The 22,052-nt window shown below is 47.0% G+C and overlaps 1 protein-coding gene across 2 annotated transcripts in view; it reads right to left on the bottom strand.

Moving 5' to 3' along the window:
* Positions 1 to 22,052, bottom strand: part of LOC137620739 (26S proteasome non-ATPase regulatory subunit 4-like) — a 109,227-nt gene that overhangs the window by 70,747 nt on the left and 16,428 nt on the right. For both annotated transcript variants that reach the window (XM_068351116.1, XM_068351117.1), the window contains exon 2: positions 4,855 to 4,995. In XM_068351116.1, coding sequence (XP_068207217.1) covers positions 4,855 to 4,995 — 141 coding nt within the window. The remainder of the gene's footprint in view (positions 1 to 4,854; positions 4,996 to 22,052) is intronic.

Below are 22,052 nucleotides of genomic sequence, written 5' to 3'. Positions count from 1 at the left end.
CCAGGCCTACTTGGCTAAGGCCTATGAAGCGCATAGTAGGAGATGATGAGTATTGAATTAAAAGCTCAAGATAGGGACGGCTGGCAAAATATAAGAGGCCCTTTTGTGTCAATAGGCGTAGGAGGATATGATTTTGCTGTCCAAACTGAGTAATATTTCCCTTTTCTTGAAATGTATATAAACATGCATATATTGAGATTAAACATTGAGAAGAAGAAATAGATGAGAAAGAGAAATTTAGATTCGAACTGGGGGAGCAATTTCCCCAAGTTCGAAAAGTCTCTTGCCCATCACAATTCTTCAACAACATGAAGAAACCATATGACTACATCAAGGCATTCTCTCGTTAAGAGGGGTGAAGTCATGAGCTCTAGTCTGTCATTGTGGAGGGTTAGGATTAAGTGCTAGGTCAATGACCCTGCAAATCTATGACGAGATGATGTTCTTTGTGACCCTTCTTTTGACCTTCCCATGCTGACAAAGCGCCAACACACGGGCTGCTGTTCTTTTGAGGTAACATCTCGGAACGAAGACACTCGATCCTAAAGGGACGGACCCTAGGATCCGATACCCACAGATTATGCGTCTTAGCAAGAAACTCAGGGACGAGCTGAGTATTACCTCTCCACATCCTTTTGAATGGATGTTGTATGATAGACCATGCAGTTCACTAACTTTCTTGGCTGAAGCCAGAGTGAGTAGGAACACCGTCTTCAGGGTAAGGTGGTGATCTGTTCCTGGCGAAATGGTTCGTAAGGAGGACCCTTCAGAGAATGAAGGACCCGAACCAAATTCCATGGAGGTTTAACTTCTGACTGGGGACAAGTAATCTTATAGCTCCGTAAAAGGAGAGAAAGCTCCAACGAGGGAGAAATATCTACTACCTCCAGTTTAAAGACCAGACTCAAGGCTGAGTGGTAGCCTTTGACTGCCAAAACCGAGAGGGGCATTTCTTCCCGAAGGTGTTCAAGAAATTCCACTATTGTTGGAATAGAGGCATTAAGTGAGTGGTACCAAATCCACAACACCAGTCACAGAAAACAGACCACTTAGCCTTTGGCTCCAGAGTCTGAGGTGTCTAGACATCCTTTCTGCAACTCACTGCGAAAAGACTCAGAGAGATGCTGAACAGTCTCCAGGCGTGAAGCCAAAGCAAAGCTACAGCTTTGTTGAAGATGTTGGCATGTGGCTGTTTGAGTAGATCACGTTGTGGAGGAGGTTCCCTTAGAAGCTCCAGGAACCACTCTGGGTGATGACATAGCGGAGCTATCACAGCTATTGTTAAGTTCTTGCTTGTTTTGACCTGGTTGAGGATATACCTCATCAGATAAAACGGGGGAAATGCGTACACATCTATGTTGTCCCACTGTTGTTGGAATGCATCTTGCCATAGAGCCTGGAGGTCCGGTACTGGGGAGCAGTAAAGCCGGAGCCCTAAGTTTAGGGCCGTCGCGAACAGATCCACAGTCGGGGAGCCCCACAAAGGTAGGACTTCGTTGGCTACTAGATGATTTAAAGATCACATGTAGTCCACCGAGTCGCTCTGTTCAGATTGTCTGCAAGCACAGTCCTCTTGCCTAGAATGAAGCAAGCAGATAGGGACACCGAGTTGTCTTCTGCCCATCTGAGTATCTCTACTGCTAGATGGCACAAGGATTGTGAGAAGTTACCACCTTGCTTGGTCAAGTAGGCTACCACCGTGGTGTTATCGTTCATCAAGACCACAGAGTGCCCCGCCAGAAACTGGTGGAACTGCTGGAGATCACAAAGGCTGCCCTCATCTCTAAGAGATTTATATGCAAGTACCTTTCTGATTGAACATGATTCTTTGATAATTCCTCGAAGACAGATGGAATGGGATCTGGAAGTATGAATCTTAGAAATAGATCCAGCACACACATTTGGTGCTGCAGTCTTATTACCTGTCTGACAGTGTCAGCTAACCTGTTCAAGGCTGAGATATCAATGACTGATCTCCAGCCTCCAGATGCCTTTTTCACAAGAAAGAATCAACTGAAGCAGCCTGGAGACCATTCGAGGACCACTTGGAAAGCACCCTTCTCCAACATGGTCTGGACTTCACAAAAGGGCCAGCTCCTTTGCAGATCCCTTCGCATAGGAGCTAATTGAGAGTGGATTCAGTCAGTGGAAGAAGAGACTGAGTGAACAGGACACAATACCCTGAACGAGTTACGTCGACCATCCAGGGTTTGGCCCCTAGCTGTAGCCACCTAAGCAACCTTCGTTACTCCTCCAGGATCTGCAGGAGGAGAGCCGCAGAGAAGGAAAGCAACCAACAGGGGAATCCTAAGCATACCACACAAGGATTGAGAACGGGGTATGGTCCTGTAATAGCCTCCCACACTACGTTAAAAAGCGCACCTAGCCATGGCGGGTCTCTTCGATGAACTGGGAGGAGGGTCCCTTGAGTGGCTAGGAGCTCTGGGTCTAGAAACTTCAAACAAAGGTTGATTAGATACCTTACCTGAAGGTAGGAGTAGTACCAGTCTGACCACAGAGGAGTTTGCTGGGTGTTGATCTCTCGAAGTAGTGCTCTGCATCGGTGCCTCCCCTGAGAGGGAGTCTTGCGACCTCTAGGAGAGAGTCGCTGTCACTTAGCAAGAGAGTATCTAATAGGAAAATGCCGCTCATACGGCTGGCGAGACTGGTGGTCATCTCGCCTAGAGAGAGGGTTTCTCTGTATTGATATGATCTCTCGTCACCTTGTCGGCGAGACTAGTTTGACAGGCGCATAGCGACCAGTTGGGTTGTGACGAGGCAGATCACACAATGCTGTTAAGTCACACGATGCTGCTCCGTCAAGCAGAGAGCCGTTGTCCAACAACGAGATCCTGGGGGTTTCCTCGGAGCGATAGCCCAAAGGCTTAACGAGACGCGAGCCCGAAAGCTAGGGTCACGAGAACCCAAGGTTCAGCATGACAAGGATCCAGAGGCCGAAGGCTCAACACAACGAGAGCCCAAAGGCTTGAGATCACGAGAACCAAAAGTTTTGGTGCGACGAAAACCCGAAGTCTTTGGGCTATAAAAAAACCCGGAGGTAAAGTGTAACGTGAGCCCGAAGGCTCTGGTTCACGAGTCAGACAGCTCAGCGTGACAAGAACCCGAAGGCTCTGTGTCACGAGAACCCGAAGGTTCTGCGTAACGTGGACCCAGGGGCATGAGAGCCAGAAGGCTCGGTGTAACAAGGGTCACGAGAGCCTGAGGGCTCAAGTGTTACTATAGCCTGAGGGCTCAGTGTTACAAGAGCCCGAAGGCTCAGCGTAACAAGGGTTACAAGAGCCCGAAGGTTCAACGCAACGGGTACCTGAAGGCTCAGGATCACAAGAGCCCGGAGACTCAGCGTAACGAGGACCCAAAGGCCCAGGGTCATGAGAGCCCAAAGGCTCAGCATAACAAGAGCCAGAAGGCCCAGGGTCACGAGAACCTGAAGGCTCAACGCAACGAGAGGGAGTCTGCTCTGTCACAAAAGCTAAACACAAGCTTCCTCTCGCTGACGAGATGTTCTCTCGAAAGAGGATATCGCCTAGGAATTTGCTTTCCCCCCAGCACTATGGAGAGAAGTGTACTCTTCAGTATAAGTCACATGCTGGTCACGGATCAATCTCTCTCGCAGACAAGAGATGTCCTCCCGAAGGAGGACCTTGCCTCAGACTTTGCTTTCCCACCACCCAGGGGGAGATGAAGCATTGTCCTCGGCGTCAGCCACAGGGGACCAAAAGTATGACGGATAGGCAGCTACATCAAGATGGACTGGTGCTGTGCCCCCAGGGAAGGCTACACCTCCAAAGAAGTTGGAGTGTGCTTCCTCTCGGTACCATACTGAAGGAGTTCAAACAAAACTTCCTTTGAAAGGGGACCCCCAACACCTCACGAAGGCCACATCTGCAGGGGCAGAACCGAATCGCTTGGGGTAACGGTACCGTTGTTCGAAACAGAAGGTTAACCTGGAGTTAGTAAGGCTGCACTTCTACTCGGCAGTTCGCGAGAGAGGACTGGCGTAGAAGCAGCTTCGAGAAGAGATCAGGGGGTCAAAGAAGAAGTTCGCAATTTCTTCGACTTCGAGGAAGGTCCCTGAAGGAGAAGAATCTCGCTTAGACGACTTCTTCCTGCGCCCAAACCTCTACCACTGGGAGGCAGAAAATCCCGACACTCAGGACAAGTGTTGTCTCGATCACAACGTTGGCCCCGACAAGCTGGACACTGCAGGTGAGGGTTCGTCTCAAGAGTGGTCATGAAGGTACCGCAGGAGCGGACTTCAGGACCAGGACAGATATTAGGACAGGTACCCCTGCGACCGAAGGAAACACACACACAATGGAAAGAAGAAATAAAATACAAATTATCAAATAGTAAGTTTACGGCGAGACAAAAGCAAAGTAGGTGCTAAGCCCAGGTGTGAGTGAGCGGGGTAGCCGGCTACCCCCCTCCGCTAATTAGTACTTAGGGTAGTTATCCATTGCTACACCGAAAGTAATATCCCCGATAAATAGCGAGGGTTTGTATAGAGTGACGGAACAATGTACCTTCGTGTAAAGCCCTACAATTTCAAACAGAATAGGGTTCAGGCCTATATAATATAAAGCACATTTTTCCAGGCATTTATGTAAAGAATAGTCCTTATACATATCACAAAAAAATTAATCATTAACCTATGTATTTTATCTAATTTTGGTGTAATGAACAGACCTTTTTCAACAAAAGTCAACCACAAGCTAATCACTATAATTTTTACTACCTGGAATGTAATCAAACGTAAAACTTGTTATAAGAAAATACTTAAGTCATTCCTATGTGAATCAACATTACTGATAAAACTACGTGGTAACTACTCACTTGGCTAGAGTAAGGAGACCAACATTATTTTCAGGATTTGAGCGTAGTTTCACTCTGCATATTGTGTTGACTGCATCCTGCTGAGCTTGAAGCCTTGTGGGTACATAATCTCCATTTCTCATGTACTCACTATTGTCAACACTGAAGAAAAAACAAATAATGTAAGTTGAGGCAAACGCTGTAGGAATAAAAAAAGAATTGAAATTTTGTTACTATAGATTCAATAACAACAAATATGACAAATTCGTATATAATTTGTATTTTTCCCAACTATACAAACCTTAGCTATTTATTTAGGGGTATTACTTTCTGCAAATCTGAAATGAGGACCCATTAAAATTTAGCGAGGGGGGGGGGGGGGGCAACTTGCTACCACTCCCACTCACACACCGGTGATTTAGTTCACTTTGCTTGGAGGTAGGACTTCAAGGGGGATAGGGTCGGCGGGCAACTTTGTACAGTAAGGTTTGTATCGTTAGGAAAAATATAAATTATCTACGAATTTGTCATCTGTTCCATAACTGGAATACAAACCTACGCTATCTATTTAGGGGTAACTCACCCATTAGGAAAAGTGGATGTCCTTGCCAATTTGGCTTTTGGCTTTACCCGGGGGCTCCTTATCTAAGTATGTTAGTACTCAAAACCCTTGCTACGCAAGGTCCGCAGCATACGCAAGCTGTGTGTTGAGATATTTAGAAGTGTGACTGTCTAGGTAAAGTTATTCTGAGTCTTTTTGTAGGAAAAACTGTTGAAACCAAGACTTTCCCAATACCACCTCCTCAGGGTATGGGGACGCAACAGTATTAGCTTCATACTAAGTACACAAGGGAGCATGGTTTACCTGCCGTGGTTTGAGGTCAGCTTATGCAGAGAAACCAGGATGCTGCTTTCCCTAAAGAAGGGAGGATGAAGAAAAGAATAAGAGCCAGTCAAATCTTTTTATTCACGCAGACTAAAAACGGGTAGCAGTGCCCTCAACCTCCTTCTACTTGTCCAATAAGGAGCTTGAGGTATACAACCAGCTGTTGTGCAGCCACCACAGGACCATAGAGATCGTATCAAGTTCCTGTGGGTCACGTCTTGCAGGAGAGAGGTTGTGAAAGTCACCTGGAGCATTCACACCCTTTCTTGTAAAACCTGCATCACAGAGAAATCTGCTTAGAAGGGCCAGGGGAATAGCTATGTCCCTGACATTGTGAGTCGACATGTTGGATGAGGATCTAGATTCAGGGCGTAATTGATGACCCTGTGAATCCTTGCAGAGATGATGTTTTGGTGATCCTCCTTTTGTCTCTCCTAGTCCTGATGACAAGAGAAGGGACCCAGGTGGGCTGTTGCCGTTCTCTTGAGGTAGAGCCTCATACCTAACCTCGGGTACAGTAACAGATGATCTGGATCGTCAGTTACCGAATGGAGACTTGTGTAGGATCCGTCGCCTCTGGAGACTGTGTCTGGCAACATACTCGGGGACGAAACTGAACGTTGCCTTTCATCCTTATCATCAATGGGCGAAGTCGAAAGAGAGACCATGAAGTTCCTTAACAGTGTGTAGGAACACTGTCTTCTAAACCAGGTGAAAATTTGTTGCCTAGTGAAGTAGAACGTAAGGAGGTCTCCTTAGAGGCCGGAGAACTTGAACCATGTTCCAAGAGGGAGGTCTCAATTCTAACTGGGAAAAGGCAAGTTGTAAGTCCGCATGAGTTAGGAAATATCTAGCGGTGAGGGGATGTCCTTTACTTTCAGTTTGAAGGCGAGGCTCAAGGTTGAGTGATCGTCTTTACCTGTTGAAACTGAAAAGGGGGGTCTTTTCCTCTTGCATATACTGTACTTGAGGATTCCGCTATTGTTGGAATAGAGGTATCGAGTGGAGATACGCTTTCCCATGACAACAACAACAGATGATGTTCTACTTTGCCTGGTAGACTGATGCTGAGGAATTCCTCAGCTATCTAGACAACCTCTTCGCAACTTATTGCGAAAGGCCTCTGTGAGAGAGGAGATACTGCATAGTCTCTAGGCGTACAATCATAGCAAAGCTATAGCTTCGGGTAGATGTCGAAGTGTGGTTGTCTGTGACGTGGAGAGGGTTCTCTTGGAGGCTCTATCAGGAGCTGCAGAAGGTTTGGAAACCGGTCTGCGTAATGCCATAGCGGACCTATGAGAGCCCTTGAGAGGCTGACCGATGTTCTAGCCTTCTTGTGAACCCTTCTCCAGACAAAACAGGGAAGAGACGTAAACGTTGTTGTTGTACCCACCACTGTTGGCATACTTCTTGCCAGAGAGCCTTGGGGTCTAGGACAGGGGAGCAGCAGAAGCCTGAGGTTCAGGGGCGTTGCGAACAGATCCCTAGTTGGAGAAGCCCGTAAAGTCAGGACTTTGTCGGCTACTAGGTGATCCAAAGACCATTTGGTACACCTTATCTGAGATGCTGTGCACAGATTGTAGGCGAGCACATTCCTCTAGTCTGGAATGAAGTGGGCTGAAAGCACTTTGGCCCATCTTAGTATTTATACTGTTAGATGGGAAGAGGCTGCGAGCAAATTCCTTCTTGCTTGCCTCTATATGGTGTGTGGTGGTGTCGCTCATCACATCACTGAGCTGAGTGGCCCGTTAGGAACTGATGAGGCTGTTGAAGGCCTGGAAAGTTGGCCTTCACCTCTTAAGAGATTTAAGTGAAGGTACTTTCGGACTCTGCCCAGAGGCCTGAGGCCGTGTGGTGCAGCACTATGGTCCCTCCTCCCTTCTTTTGATGTGTCTAAGTACAGCATCAAGTCCGAGGGGTGGGGAAGGATGTGAAGGTTATACCACTCCGTAGATTCTCGACTGACACCCATCATTTGAGGTTTGTCCAAACTTCTGGTCCCATGGGGGTCAGAAGGTCTGGGGAATCGAAGGCCTGATTCCAATTGAAATCAAGTCACACTTGGCAGTGAGTTCTCGTTTTGAGAAAGGGTCTTGTTACTTTTCTACACCTGTCTTTGATTGAGAAGGCTTTGTGGAGATTGGCGTCTAGAATCATTCCCAGATACACCAGTCTTCTGAGAGGGATGTAGGGAAGACTTCCACAGGTTTACTTTGATCAACGGATCTTGGTAAAAAGACTTCAGAAGTTCTGGTGCTAATGCAAAGTTGCAACCGAGTCTGCTAAGTTCAGTCAGTCGTCCAGAAACAGACAGAAGCCAATCCTGTGAGACCAAGATGGGTAATGTGGAAAAACCAAAGCACAGTGCCCTGAACTGGTTTTTTTTGTTTGTCTAGACTGAATCTTCAATCCTTCCAAGAAGATGGATAGTTTGGGCCTCGAAGTATGCGTCCTTTAGGTCCAACATGCAAATGAAGACCTGTGGTCTTAGCCCTTGTCCGAACTCCATGGTGTGGACATCGACCCAAAGGGACAGCTCCTTGCGGATCCTTTCGAATGGGAGATTGTTGACGCTGGGGTCTTGACTCGTGGCATAAAGGATGGGACGTGATACCCTGTGTAAGGATTCTTCCCTGGGAGAATACTCCTTCAACTGATAGAAGTAATGCAACGCTTAACCCTACCATGTGCCCTGATGGGATTGATGCTATTCCTTAGAGCAACATCAGTCTGGCAAATGTTAATCAATGGTTAACAGCAGTTGGAGTGCTCGCAAGTAGTCACCTGTCGACAAGCCGCTGACGAGGGTTGTCGATCGTTTGCCGATCACTTTACGGGATTGGTGTGATTGCGAACGGCGAGAAGTGTTGTATGCCTTCTGATCTAGGGTACCACAGGCAGGGGCTGACTAATAAGTCCGAGTCATGAACTGCTGGTGAACGGCTAATTGCCGATAATCGGTGAATCGGCGATCTGTGAGCCGAACATGATAACTGACAGACATGAAGGCTGTCTGGTCGGTCACCCAAGGAAGGATGGCGATTAATAAGCTAGTAATCTGCTTGGAGAGCCCTGAGAGACACCAGAATGGTTTAATGATAATCAGTTGGTGATGGTGAGCCATTGATGATCAGCGATCGATCGCGCACCGGTGATCGGTGAGCTTAAGATCAGCAAGCTGACGATTGGCTGGTCAGAGATCAGCAAGCTGAATATTGGCTGGTCAGAGATCAGCGAGCTGAGGTCAATGATCGAAGAAAGATGAGCTGCCCATTGGCGATCTAGTGATCAGCAAGCTGATGACTGGTTATTGACTAACAATCGGCGATCAGCACGCTAGCAATCGGAGATCGTTAGCAATTGGAGAGACTAGAGGTCAATGATCAGAGAGAGATGGGTTAGCAATTGGCGATCTGGTGATCAGTGAGCTAGCGATCACCAAACAGCGATCTAGATCAGTTGGTTGATGAGTTCTCATTGGTAATTAGAGATTTGCAAGCTAATGATAGGCTATTTGCATCATTCAGATCATATTTGCTGATGGTGGTACTGTCAAGAAAAACTCCTGAAGAGAAAGGGACCAAGGGTTCCCTGTGAAGAGTCTCGACCGATGGTAGATGCGTTTAATTCCCCTTGGAAGATGGAATCTTTGGGATCTTGAACCCTTCTGTGAAGCCTCTTCCCTCTTTTCCCGGTGGCCATGCAGTTATGCGTTTGCGGGGAGAGGAATGGGGAAATGGTGACCTGTCAAAAAGTCTTCATTCTTTTTGCCTATTGCGCGAGTGTGCAGGAGAGTACTGGAACAATGGCACACAGGATGATGCTGGTGCTCAGTTTCTGCTGGAGTGCAGTTTTCGGTGAATGCGCAGAAGAGCACTGGAGAGCAGGCAAGCGCTGGTGCGCAGGTGAGCGCTGGCTCTTTGGCAAGAGCTGGCACATTGGCGAGCATCGGATCAGAGCGCTGGCTCTTTGGCAAGAGCTGGCGCATTGGCGAGCATCAGATCTGAGAGCGCTGGCTCTTTGGCTATTGCTAGAATAGTGGCATCAAGAGGAGAGAAACCCCTTCCACAACACCAACCACAGAAGACCTTCCACTTTACCTGGTGGATTGCTGCTGATGATTTCCGCAGGTATCCAGACATCCTGCTCGCAACTTGTTGCGAAAATCCTCCCTGAGTGAGGAGATGCTGGATAGCCTCCAGGTGTGAAGTCGTAGCTAAGCTATGGCTTTGTGGAAGATGTTGGCATGTGGTTGTTTGAGTAGATTGTGTCGCGGAGGGAGTTCTCTTGGAGCCTCCGTCAGGAGGTGCAGAAGGTCCAGAAACCATTCCGCATGACACCATAGCATGGCTATGAGTCATTGAGAGGTTGACCGATGTCCTGGCCTTGTTAAGTACCCTCTTCATCAGACAGAACGGAGGGAAAGGCGCAAACGTCGATGTTGTCCCACCGTTGTTGGAATACATCTTGCAGAGAGACTTAAGGTCTGGGACTGGGGAGCAGTACAACGGGAGTCTGAAGTTTAGGGCCTTGCGAAGAGATCCACAGTCGGAGAACTCTACAAAGTCAGGACTTTGTTGGCAACTAGATAATCCAAAGACCACTCAGTACTCGCTATCTGAGATGCGATGCTCAGGTTGTCGGAGAGCACATTTCGCTTGCTAGACGAGATAGGGGCTCCAAAAAAGTACCACTACTGTGGTGTTGTCACTTTTTTGGTGTGTTCCTTGGAAGAAATCCTCAGTTCGAACCAGGATTCCCAGGGCCCCCAACCACAGATAAAGCCATGAAGCAGCCTGCATGGCATACTTTGTGACCTTTCTCCTGGTTGAGGATCTCTGATGGCAAGAACGACACCTAACGGCTGGAGAGCCTCTCTAGAGAGACTCCCTTGGTAAGCTCATCCAGAAAGTGATGGAGAGGAAGAGCTGGACGTAGCTCGTCCAAGATCTCAAAATACCTCCTCTGCTGGACGTGAGGAGGTATGAGAAGCTTGACGGTAGAGCTGGAACGTTGGTCAATCTTACCCAAAGCAGTCTTTAGCTCTTGAGACCAGGGCAAGGCTGCACTGGTCTTAGAGGGCTTCTGAGTGCCAAATACAAGGTCTAAGACTGTATCTTTGCCCTGTCGAGGGGATATCTCCAGGTCCGAAAACTAGTTGAGTACCCTAATAAGAGTCAGAACCTACCAGCATGAATGTTCTGCCTCTTTCTGCTGCCGTCCGAAGTGGGACTAGCAGCGAAGTCTCCTTCTTCCACCCCCAAAGAGCTCCTCTCGGGGTGGGTCACGGGCATTCGTAGAGTGAGTAGTGGCTCCTGTATGCCTGGAGGTCCTTGAAGAGGACTTTGGGAGAGTCTTCTAGTACTTAAATTCCTTCTGAGGAAGGGGGCAGGACTCAAGCATCGAAGGCCGGATGGGATTGTCCCTCCTGACTTCCATCGGTGGTGGAGAACTCTCCGTGCGAGGAGAAACTTCCTACGAAGGTGGAAGAGAGGAAGTTAAAGCCTCGTGCGACTCCCTCGGCAGGGGTGAGTTAGGAGAGTGTCCGGTGGGAAGGACAGGAAGGACAGGTCTCTAAGGCCTAACAGGAGTTAGCTTCACCCTAGGGGATGCGATCACATCTGAGACTCCTCTTTCCTCTTCAGGGAGAAGAAGCCAAGGTTCCTCGCGGTAGGTCTGCTAGTGCCGTTGGAAGGGAGGTCAGCGACTAGTAGGCTCGAAGGCTTGCACTACTGGTCTGACCATGACACTGAACCAGGGCTGTTTGCTGACAAACGAACTGTCAGACAGATACCTTGAAAGGAAAGGGACTGAAGGTTCCCTGTGAAGAGTCAACCAATGTTGGTGGTGGGTCCGCCTTTATAGGAAGAATCTTCGGGATCCTAAACCGTTCTGTAGAGCCCTTCCCTTTCTCCAGTGGTCACGCTGTAATGTGTCTGCGGGGAGGGGAATGAGGCGATGGTAACCTGTCACAATCTTTATTTTGACATTCCTTTCATTTTAAAGCCTGTAGAACCTGTTCTAATGCTTTGCGCAATGGCGCAGGAAAGCACTGCCAAGTCAGAGAGAGCTCGCTCGCAGGAGTGATGGCGCGCAGTATGATACTGTTTAGGAGAGTGCTGGTAAGAGAGCGCAGCTGCACAGGGGAGCTCTGACGAGTTGGCGAGCGCCAGCGAGCCGGCAAACGTTGGACCTAAGACTGTCAAAAAAGCGCTTGCCATCAGGATATCGCTGGGGCATGGGAATGCGATGTCGAGTAGGCGAGTGCCGAGGCACAGAAAGGCACTGAAGTGCTGGAGAGCGATGATGCTCTGGAAAGCGTTGATGTGCTGGAGGGCGCTGACGAGATGCTGGTGCACTGGAGCGCTGGCGAGCAGCTAAACGCTTAGGAGGTGTACCAAGAACAGGCAGATGATGAATCAGTGACAGAAACAGTGAAGGCAGGTCAGCAGGTCAGTGTGAAGGTTGAACTGGAACAAGGATTTAACCTTTGAAGGGGCGAACATCCTCCGACAGGGATCTCAAACAATCCACAGAAGAGTCCAGGATTGAAGTCCGAGGACTAGCTGCAACGTCATCAGGAGAAGGTCCAGGAACTGGCGAAGGTCGAGGGCCGGAAGACGACTGAAGCGGAGGCTTCTCTACGAAAGACAGCTGCGAGGATGAGGTTGAAGAGCCGAAGAGGCACCTTTTCACCGATGGTGAAGGGCCACCTCTGAAGCGAAGCAGAGGGCGAGCTCTGCGTCAAAGACAGCCTCTTGGGGCTGGTGGATCAGCAAGCTGACCTTTAGAGGCAGCAGTCCTCTGCAGAGGAGTCTCTATGAGGGAACTCCTTCGAAAAGGAGAAACACTCGCAGAAGAGACCAAAGAAAAACTAAATTCCCCGTCGAAGGATGAGCTGGAATGAGGGGAACAGAGTCGCCAGCAACAGTTGGAGAGTCTGAAGGGGCAGGGGTGTCGGCAGCAGCCACAAAAGACGCCTCAGACACTACCACCACGTCAACACACGACAGAGGACCTACCTCTGCAGTCGACGATGGGTACGCACTAGCAGCACGAATGATAAGGCGCAGCCAGGAGTCCTTGGAGGGCACACCCGGAAGCCCAAGGACCACGCCTGTACAAAAGGATAGAGACAAGGCCTCACCCAGGGGTAGAGGTGCGACCGCTTCGCTAGGGGAAGCAACACCATCTCTCGAGGACCAGGGTTGGCCATAAATTAAAGGGTCTGCACAACAACTCGACGGTCTCCCGGAAGACACCGAACGAGCAGGACCTTCAGAGGAAGGTCAGGAAGTGGAAGAAGAGGTCTTGGGGTTTTCCACTTTTGAAAAAACCTTCGAAGGAGATATATTCAGCTTTGACTTCTTCCACCATCGTACCATTCCCACTGGGAGACAGACCACTCCCGACGCTCATTACACCTGTTACCACTATCACACCGTTGACCTCTGCATGCGGGACAAAGGGTGTGGCGATCGGTGTCCAAGGCCGACATGAAGGTTCTGCTGGGACGACCTTCGAGTCCAGGGCAAGTACACATAGTCGCACAAGTCAACAAACTCACACTAATGAAAGAAAAAGCACAAACAAAAGCATTAAATGGCTGTCCAGATAGGCGAAGGATGAAGAACGGCAACGGCCGTACACCATCCAAGCCGAAAGCAAAGTGAGCTAAATCACCGGTGTAAGAGGTTGAGCGGTAGCAAGCTAACCCCCATACCCCCTCTAACAGGTGGAATGTGTAGTCATCCCTCACTAAATTTTATTGGCTCGAACTTTGAGCTTCGCTAAAAGTAATAACCCTTAATAAATAGCATAGGTTTGTAGTCCAGTTACAGAACAAATCCAAATCCTGACCCTTATTATTGCTGCAAATCATATTTGGTGTAATTTTTTTTTTTTTTTTTTATTATGCATCCAAGAGAAGAATGTATAAGAAAAAAAAGGTTAGCTTTATCAACATTTATAGATTCGCCAGTAAATTTTCCCCACGCTAAAGTCCTGGTTCCCACTGGGTGGGCCCAGTGGGAACCAGGAACTATTAATTTGCGACTGGGATAATGGTTATTTTTTAAGACAACAAGAGTTTTTCTTCACAAAACTGCATTCCTTTATTAGTAAAGCTTTTTCCAGGATTTTCTTATATATTACCCACTTTTTTTTCCTTTTTTTTTTTTTTTTTTTTTTTGGGGGGGGGGGCATTTCCACAACCAAAAACCCAGGTTTCCCACTGGGGTCATACATAAATAGGATTCTATCAAAACGTTCCCTCATAAACGGGTGGTTTAGCCCAATAATGTGCTGGCTAGTTTGGTATTTTTCTCTATATGTTTAATAGAGGCTGGGGCATTATAACTTACAACGTTCTATTAACCCTTTTACCCCCAAAGGACGTACTGGTACGTTTCACAAAAGCCATCCCTTTACCCCCATGGACGTACCGGTACGTCCTTGCAAAAAAATGCTATAAAATATGTTTTTCATATTTTTGATAATTTTTTGAACAAATTCAGGCATTTTCCAAGAGAATGAGACCAACCTGACCTCTCTATGACAAATATTAAGGCTGTTAGAGCAATTTAAAAAAAAATATACTGCAAAATGTGCTGGGAAAAAATAACCCCCTGGGGGTTAAGGGTTGGAAATTTCCAAATAGCCTGGGGGTAAAAGGGTTAAAATGTGAAGTACGTTTTTCACTCTAAGTCCAATGTTTACATCTGAGAGACTGAAGGGAACTTACTGCGCATGCGTTGTTTCCTATCGGTTTATCGAGCTTTCTGTGCATTTACAACGATGTATTTGTCATGTGGTTTTTTTACACCAATTAACAGCTTACAAGTACTTCTTCATGAGTTCCAGCATGTTGTTCTACAACAGCCCTTTTTTTTCCACCTTACCCTTCAGTTTCAACTTGACCACCATCAAATAAAGACGTCTCCAAGAGAGAACTTAAGCAAAGTACATCAATCTATTTCAAAATTTAGTGTAATTTCATTTACGTCGGCAATTGATTATGATGGAAATGCTCTCCGTTCAGTGTAAAGCCATTGTTACTCATGTGAAATTAATAAATAATGCCTCAACGGTACGATTCTAACTTAATTTTCGAGAAGACCAGCACATTTCTACTGCAAAGCTTCTGTAAAGATTGAAATAATAAAAAAATAAGACATTGGTGTCAATCCTAAGGTAAGGAATTATTTATGATTTACTTTTTCATAATGAAAGGATTTATTTGTGATTTACTTTATCATAATGTAAGGATTTATTTGTCATTTACTTTTAGTTTGTGACCTTGGAAGGGCTTGGCCCGCGGCTAAGGATTGTGATCTGGGAAGGTGGGTCCAGGGGTTGTGACCTGGGAACTAGTGGGTTAGGTTGGGTGGGTTTGTTAGGTTATGTACTCTTTTACACATCTCAAAAATTATAAACACTGTATCCAGTGTCATAAGATGCTACAAGTGGTAAGACGCACCCTTAAATTAGCATAGCAGTTTTTTTTGGAAAAAAAAAAATTATAAATTTTACAAACTATCCTAGCACCAATTCCTAGTCAGTGTGATTTTTGTTTGGCACAGTAAATTTTCATAACTTGGTTGCATTATGAAATGTTTCTGTTAATATCATTTAGTTGCACGCCGGTTATCCAAATTTTATTACCTCTAAACTCGACGTAGTTGTCACCACAACTACACATTTCAGTGTTTGGTGCTTCAAGTGTAGTTTACATAAATGCAGTGTTGCCAAATGTTCTTAATCAACTTTTGGTAATTAGTAATATTTCCCAAATTCTCGTGTAGCCTATACATTTTCACGCAAAATTAATTATTGATCAAAGAAGTCTCTACAAATTCCTCTAGGTGGAAAACTTTTACTGATGTATGGGAGTCAAGGTCTAGTTAATTTTCTTCAACTTGGTAGCACTGCACTCAACTAACAGCGAGATGTTTTCACTAAGGTTGTATTTAACAACTGTCAGTATCATTTATCAAAATATTGCTTCATCACAAGATATTAACAAAATATGAGAAAATAGATAAATACTGCATAAACAACTAATATGGAGCAGCATTGTCTGCTAGGAGACCACTAGTTGGCTTGTTTGCTTGTAGAAAGGGGTTGGCGAGTCATCAGCTGATTACCAAAACATAACTTGCTACAGTACTTCATTAAACGAAGTACAATATAAAAAACAAATTTATTTATTACATATGAATGATAATTATAAGTTTATATTTTATGTCTGGTGAGTGTGAGTGCTTGTATGTCATTAGTTGGGTGTTTGAGGGTTGCCAAACTCCCCTATACAACTTTTTCCTAGTGTTTCCTGGGCACCAACTGCCCGTTGAGATACTACCGCTAGAGAGTTATGGGGTCCTTTGACTGGCCAGACAGTACTACATAGGACCCTTCTCTCTGGTTACGGTTCTTTCCCTTTGCCTACAAAGACACCGAATAGTCTAGCCTATTCTTTACAGATTCTCCTCTGTCCGCATACACCTGACAACACTGAGATTGCCAAAATATTCGTCTTCACCCAATGGGTTAACTACTGCACTGTAATTGTCCAGTGGCTACTTTCTTCTTGGTAAGGGTAGAAGAGACTCTTCAGCTATGGTAAGCAGCTCTTCTAGGAGAAGGACACTCCAAAATCAAACCATTGTTCTCTAGTCTTGGGCAGTGCCATAACCTCTGTACCATGGTCTTCCACTGTCTTGGCTTAGAGTTCTCGTGCTTGAGGGTACACTCGGGCACGCTTCTATCTAGTTTCCCCTCGTCTTGTTTTGTTAAAGTTTTTTTTATAGTTTTTATAGGAAATATTTTTTTTTAATGTTACTATACTTAAAATATTTTACTTTTCTTTATTTTCTTTCCTCACTGGGCTATTTTCCCTGTTGGGGTCCCTGGGCTTATAGCATCCTGCTTTTCCAACTAGGGTTGTAGCTTAGCATTTAATAATAATAATAATAATAATAAGACGCAGGGTGATTTTTCGGGGCATTTTTTCTGGAAAAAAAGGCACTTCTTATGACACGGGAAATATGGTAATCATGTTTTAGCCTGTTTCCAGCCACTTACGTGAACCATATATTTTTCCAACTGGTTATCTGGTGCTTATATTGCTTTTCCGACCATTACTATTGCTTAAAATCACTCGTTTATGATACTTCCCCACCTAGAAAATCTCCGGTTTCCCTCAGGGATCCGCTATAAGTCTTTATATAAGGGGGTCCAAAAACTCATGAATGGGTGATTTGCCTAATAATCATGTTAAGAAATGCATAAAACACTAGATAATTAGTAGGAAAAATATATGGCTCACATATTTGGCTATAAATTAAGGTATCATATATTTACCCTGTAGTCTTAAATAATAGTATTTCTCAAGAGAACATAGAAAAAAATATGATCAATCTTCAACTTTTCCTATTCACTCTTGAACATTAAGATCTTGCATTCACCTTAAAATACTGTAGGTGTAATATCCCTAATCTGACCTACTTGATGTATGGTGCATTATTCATACTAAGTGATCAAATCTCTGAAAAGGAAACAGGCAAAGTCATACCATTCTAGGACAAGTTAGACGTATTCATACTAAGTGATCAAATCTCTGAAAAGGAAACAGGCAAAGTCATACCATTCTAGGACGAGTAAGACGTATAATAAGCATTGGGTATTTGTTTACAGGACCATGCTCTTCATTTACGCCAATATTATGCATTCCTGCAGCTCTCCTCTTTTTGTACAGTAATTAGGTTCTTTAAATGCTGGGAGAGCAAAAAAAAAAAAAAAAAATAGGAAATGTTTTGGGAGGGGGAGGGGTTGGTGAAGGAGGTACTAAGCAACCGGGTACTGACATCGTCAACATAGTATATACAGTATATACTACATTAAAAAATGGACCGATTACTCAAAAGTGTCACTATTTGTGAATTGTATATATTTGGTAATAGTTGACAATAATTCGGTATTTGTTTACCAAGCACTACATAGCTGGTATTATTGTACTGAATTACAGGGTAATGTAACCTAGGGAAAAAACTACTTTTTTTCTATAGAAAAAGGTCTGCTCTCTTCGAAAATGACACTCGTTCCTGTCGTAAATGAATAGTTTCAGAAATATGACAAATTCGAAGATAATTTGTATTTTTCCTAACCATACAAACCTTAGCTATTTACAAAGGGTATTACTTTTAGCGTAGCTGAAATGGCGAGCCATTAGAATTTAACGAGGGTGTATTACCCCCGCGCTAGTTAGCGGGGGGGGGGTAGGGGAGTGGTAGCTAGCTACCCCTCCTCCCCCTCACACACAGGTGAATACTCACTTTCACTTAGAGGTAGGACTTGTCTTGGGGGACAGGGCTGGCGGGCAAATATGTGTAAATAGCTAAGGTTTGTATGGTTAGGAAAAATACAAATTATCTTCGAATTTGTCATTTGTTCCGTAACCGAAATACAAACCACGCTATTTACAAAGGGTGACTTATCCCTTAGGAAGGGTGGAAAGTCCCCAGCCATACTGGCTTTGGCTTTACCCGGGGACTCAGAATCCGAGTGAGTCGCACTCGAGAAAAGGAGTCCCTGCACCTCACAAGTTCCTTGCTCCGCAAGGAACCATGTGGCCTACGTAAGCTTGTGTGTGAAGGAAGAAGTGTGACCCGTCCTAGGCAGTTGACCTGAAGTTCCAGAAGGAACTCTGGGTTAGGACGTTCCCAATACCACCTCGTCAGGGTATGGGGGACGCGACAGTATTGACTCAATACTCGGAACACAAGGAAGCATGGTTTACCTGCAGAGGTTCGAGGTCAGCTATGCAGAGACCAGGATGCTGCTTCCCCGTAGAGGGATGATGAAGAAAGAAGTAAGGGCCAGACATACTTCTTTCGTTCATGCAGACTAAAACCTGATAACAATGCCCTCAACCTTCTGCTACCTGTCCAAAAAGGAACCTGAGGTTAGACCAGCTGTTGTGTAGCCACCACAGAGCGATAGAAATCGTATCGAGACTCCTGTGGGTCACGCCCTGCAGGAAGCGGGCTGCGAAGGTCATCAGACGCTTCCAGACTCCAGCTTGTAGCACCTGCGTCACAGAGTAGTATTACTCGAAGGCGAGGGACGTTGCGATGTATCCAACATCGTGCTGTAGGGCGACGTGACGGGGGAGGGTCTGAAGACAGGTCGAGATGAATGTCCTTGAGTCCGGGCTGAAGAGGTATAGGCTACTGGTGACTCTCCCCCCATGTCCTCCTTGTGTTCCCAAATCGGCTGCAACTGAGGACAAACTGCAGCTGTTCCCAGCGCTAACCTCTCGATTCCTTACTGGCAAGAAAGAGAAGGTCTTGGGACATCAGACACAGAATGGAGACTCGAAATCTTGAATGAATCGGATCGAAGGGCCGGGACCTTCAGATTCTGAGTCTAGCCAACAACTCAGGAGCGAGCCTGAATGTTGCCTTCCCCTCTTCCTTAGAAAGGGGGGAGTAGTAAGAGACCAAGAAGATTGCTTACACACTGGCCGTGGCCAGAGTGAGCAGAAGACCCAAGGCGGAATACAATCCGAGGCCTGTCGTAAAAGGTTCTTGAGAAGATCTCTTAAAGGACTAAAAGTCCGAGCCATGCTCCAAGTTGGAGGTCTTCCTCCGACTAGGGCAGGGACGATCGTAGCTTTGCATGAGCGAGGATAGATCCAGCGGGCAGGAAAAAGTTATTCCTTTAAGCCTGAAGGTCAGGGAAAGGCTGAGCGACAGGCTTCATTGCCGAGAGCGGAAAGGAGTTTCCTCCCGCCGAAAGGCAATAAGACCGTTATTGCTGGAGAAGAGGCCTCAAGGGAAGAGGTATATCTCCCACGGCACCAACCACCTTAGACTTTTCACTTTGCCTGGGAGACCCCTGTGGATGACTATCGCAGATGACGCGACCTCCGTACCGCGACTGTAGCGGGTTATCTCTTCTAGAGGAGGAAGCGTAGTGTCTCCAGGCATGAAGCCGAAGCGACGCCCCGGTTCGGGAGAGATGTCGCAGTGTGGTTGCTTGAGTAGTCTGCGCCGTGGGAGAAGCTCTCCTGGGAGTTCCGTCAGGGGAAGCAGAGGGTCCAGAAACCGTTCTGCGCATAGTCCCAGTGGAGCTCTCCCATTGAAAGGTTGACAGACAACCTGGTCTTGTTGAGACCCATTGTCCACAGACAAAAAGGAGGGAAGACGCAGGCGTCGAAGTTGTCCCACCATCACCGGAATGCATCTTGCCAGAGTCTCGGGGTCTGAGACTGGGGGGAAGACTAGCGGAAGCTTGAGGTTCCAAGCTGTCGCGATCAGGTCCCCCAGACCAGCACTTGCTGGTTACCCAAGGTCAAAGACTCCCAGGTACACTCTCTCTATGAGGCTCTGCTCGGATAGTCTGAGAGAAACATTCCCCTGCCTGGAATGAGAGAGCCGATGGTGGTATTGAGAGAATCTCAATCATCCCGGTCTACTGCAAGATGTGAAGGTGTGAAAATGCGTCCCCTGCTGGTTAGAATGAAGTCGACGCGCAACGGGGCGACTCAGCAGGAGCTGTAGGATCTGAAGAGGGGCCAGACTAAGGCCCCTAAGCCTGCCTGAATGATGGAGAGGTATCCTTCAGGTCTTGACCATAGGCCTGGACCGGAACATGCCCCCCCCTCCCCCCTTTCCTTTGACGAGTCCGAGAACCGCATCAAGAATGTGGGGAAAGGACGAGAATATCCACTACCATCAAGAGGTTCCATAGGTCAACACCCATTGCAGGTCTAATAGTTCCGCTGGTCCCATAGGGCCAGGGAGTCCGGTTAAACATTGCCTGAAGCCACCGGAACTTGGATCGCCCCACATGGAACTTATCCTGAGGCGACCGTTCGGACTATAGACGGGTCAATGAGGAAAGAAGAACTAGGAAACGTTCCAAGGTAGGGCTGAAAGCTCTGCTTGACTGAGAACAGGTACTGCGACTCTCCTCAGTCTTGCCACAGTCAACCGAAAGGAAGGCTCGGAGGATGTGGTAACAGAATCTGGCGTCCCCAGGTGGTCACCCATCCAAGTACCGACGTTGCTTAACCTCGCTGGACGGACGAGAAGCGGGGTTTCCAATGTGGTAAGGCGGTTGACTCAATATCATGGCCAGATACTCCAGATGTTGAGGCAGAGGAAGAGAAGGCTCCAAGCAAAATACCATGAGCCCACACTCATGGTAAGCATCCGGAAGCTTGTCCCGGCGCTGAAGAAGGTCGAAACCCAAGCCTACCGGAGTTGACCAGCCCTCCAAACAGCAGAGGAGGCGGAAGCCTGCACCTGAGCGGCCAAGAGGAAGGCAGGGAGAGTTCTCTGGGGAAACAAACCTGCTATGCCACGGCGGGATAGCCACACTGCATCATAAGCAGGAATAATTGCAGTCTAGGCTGAATTCGACGAGCACCCTGGAAGATGGATGGAATGGAAACTGAAATTACCCGTCCTTCCGATCCAGGGTTTAAGGAGCCCTGTCGCCTCGTTACCAGTCTGATCGATTCTGCTGGTCTACGCTGGCCGAAGTTTGTTCGACAAACTTTATCAGGGCTGAGAGGTCGACTATGGACATCCCCTCTCAGATCCTTCCTTACAAGAAAGGATCGACTGAGGGGGCCGGGGGTGAAGCCGTCGATGATCCTAAGGAAGACCTTCGCCTAAGGTATGGATCATTCTGCCCAACCGGGCAACTCTGCTGACGCTATGGCATAGAGGTTCAGAGACACTGAATTCGCTGACAGAGATGGCAGGCGCGATATCCTTGGCTACTCACAGAGATTGTGCGGGAATGGGCATCGGGAAGCTGTCATTCGGATGAGTAACCTTAAGCATCCTCCCAGCGAAAAACCTGCAATCCTAGAGTTCGTGAACTCCTTTTAGGACTATGCCCCCCCGGGGGAGTCTCCCGTGCCATCTGTTCCTGACAGGAGGAAACTGCAATTGGACACCTTGTCCCAGTTGTCGTAGCTGATAACTTAGGCCGACGTGGTTGAAAGAAAAGGGCGCTGGAGCCCTGCAGAGTCTGGAAGAAAGCGCCTTGGAGGAGTGAAACCGGAAGTCGATTTACTCCGCACAGCAGCTGTCTAAGTCTCTGTCCTTGGGCACAAACAAACTCTTCTCAAGGATGGAAGGGTGTCTGAGGTCGTCGACCTCCACAGATGAGACACCCGAAGGAAGCCCTCAGTCAGCGCGTCCAGATGGTACAACATCGAGCTTGTCCGCAAGTTAGAGACTTAACGACGAAAGGCCAAGGTGCCTGAGCTCGAGAGGAGGAAAGTACCCTTGATCTTCCTGAAGCTTCCTTGAACCAA

The sequence above is a fragment of the Palaemon carinicauda genome, chromosome 27 (genome assembly GCF_036898095.1).
Source record: "Palaemon carinicauda isolate YSFRI2023 chromosome 27, ASM3689809v2, whole genome shotgun sequence".
NCBI classification, from domain to species: domain Eukaryota; kingdom Metazoa; phylum Arthropoda; class Malacostraca; order Decapoda; family Palaemonidae; genus Palaemon; species Palaemon carinicauda.
Note: the sequence above shows the minus strand (reverse complement) of the source record. Positions and strands in the feature narration are given on the sequence as shown.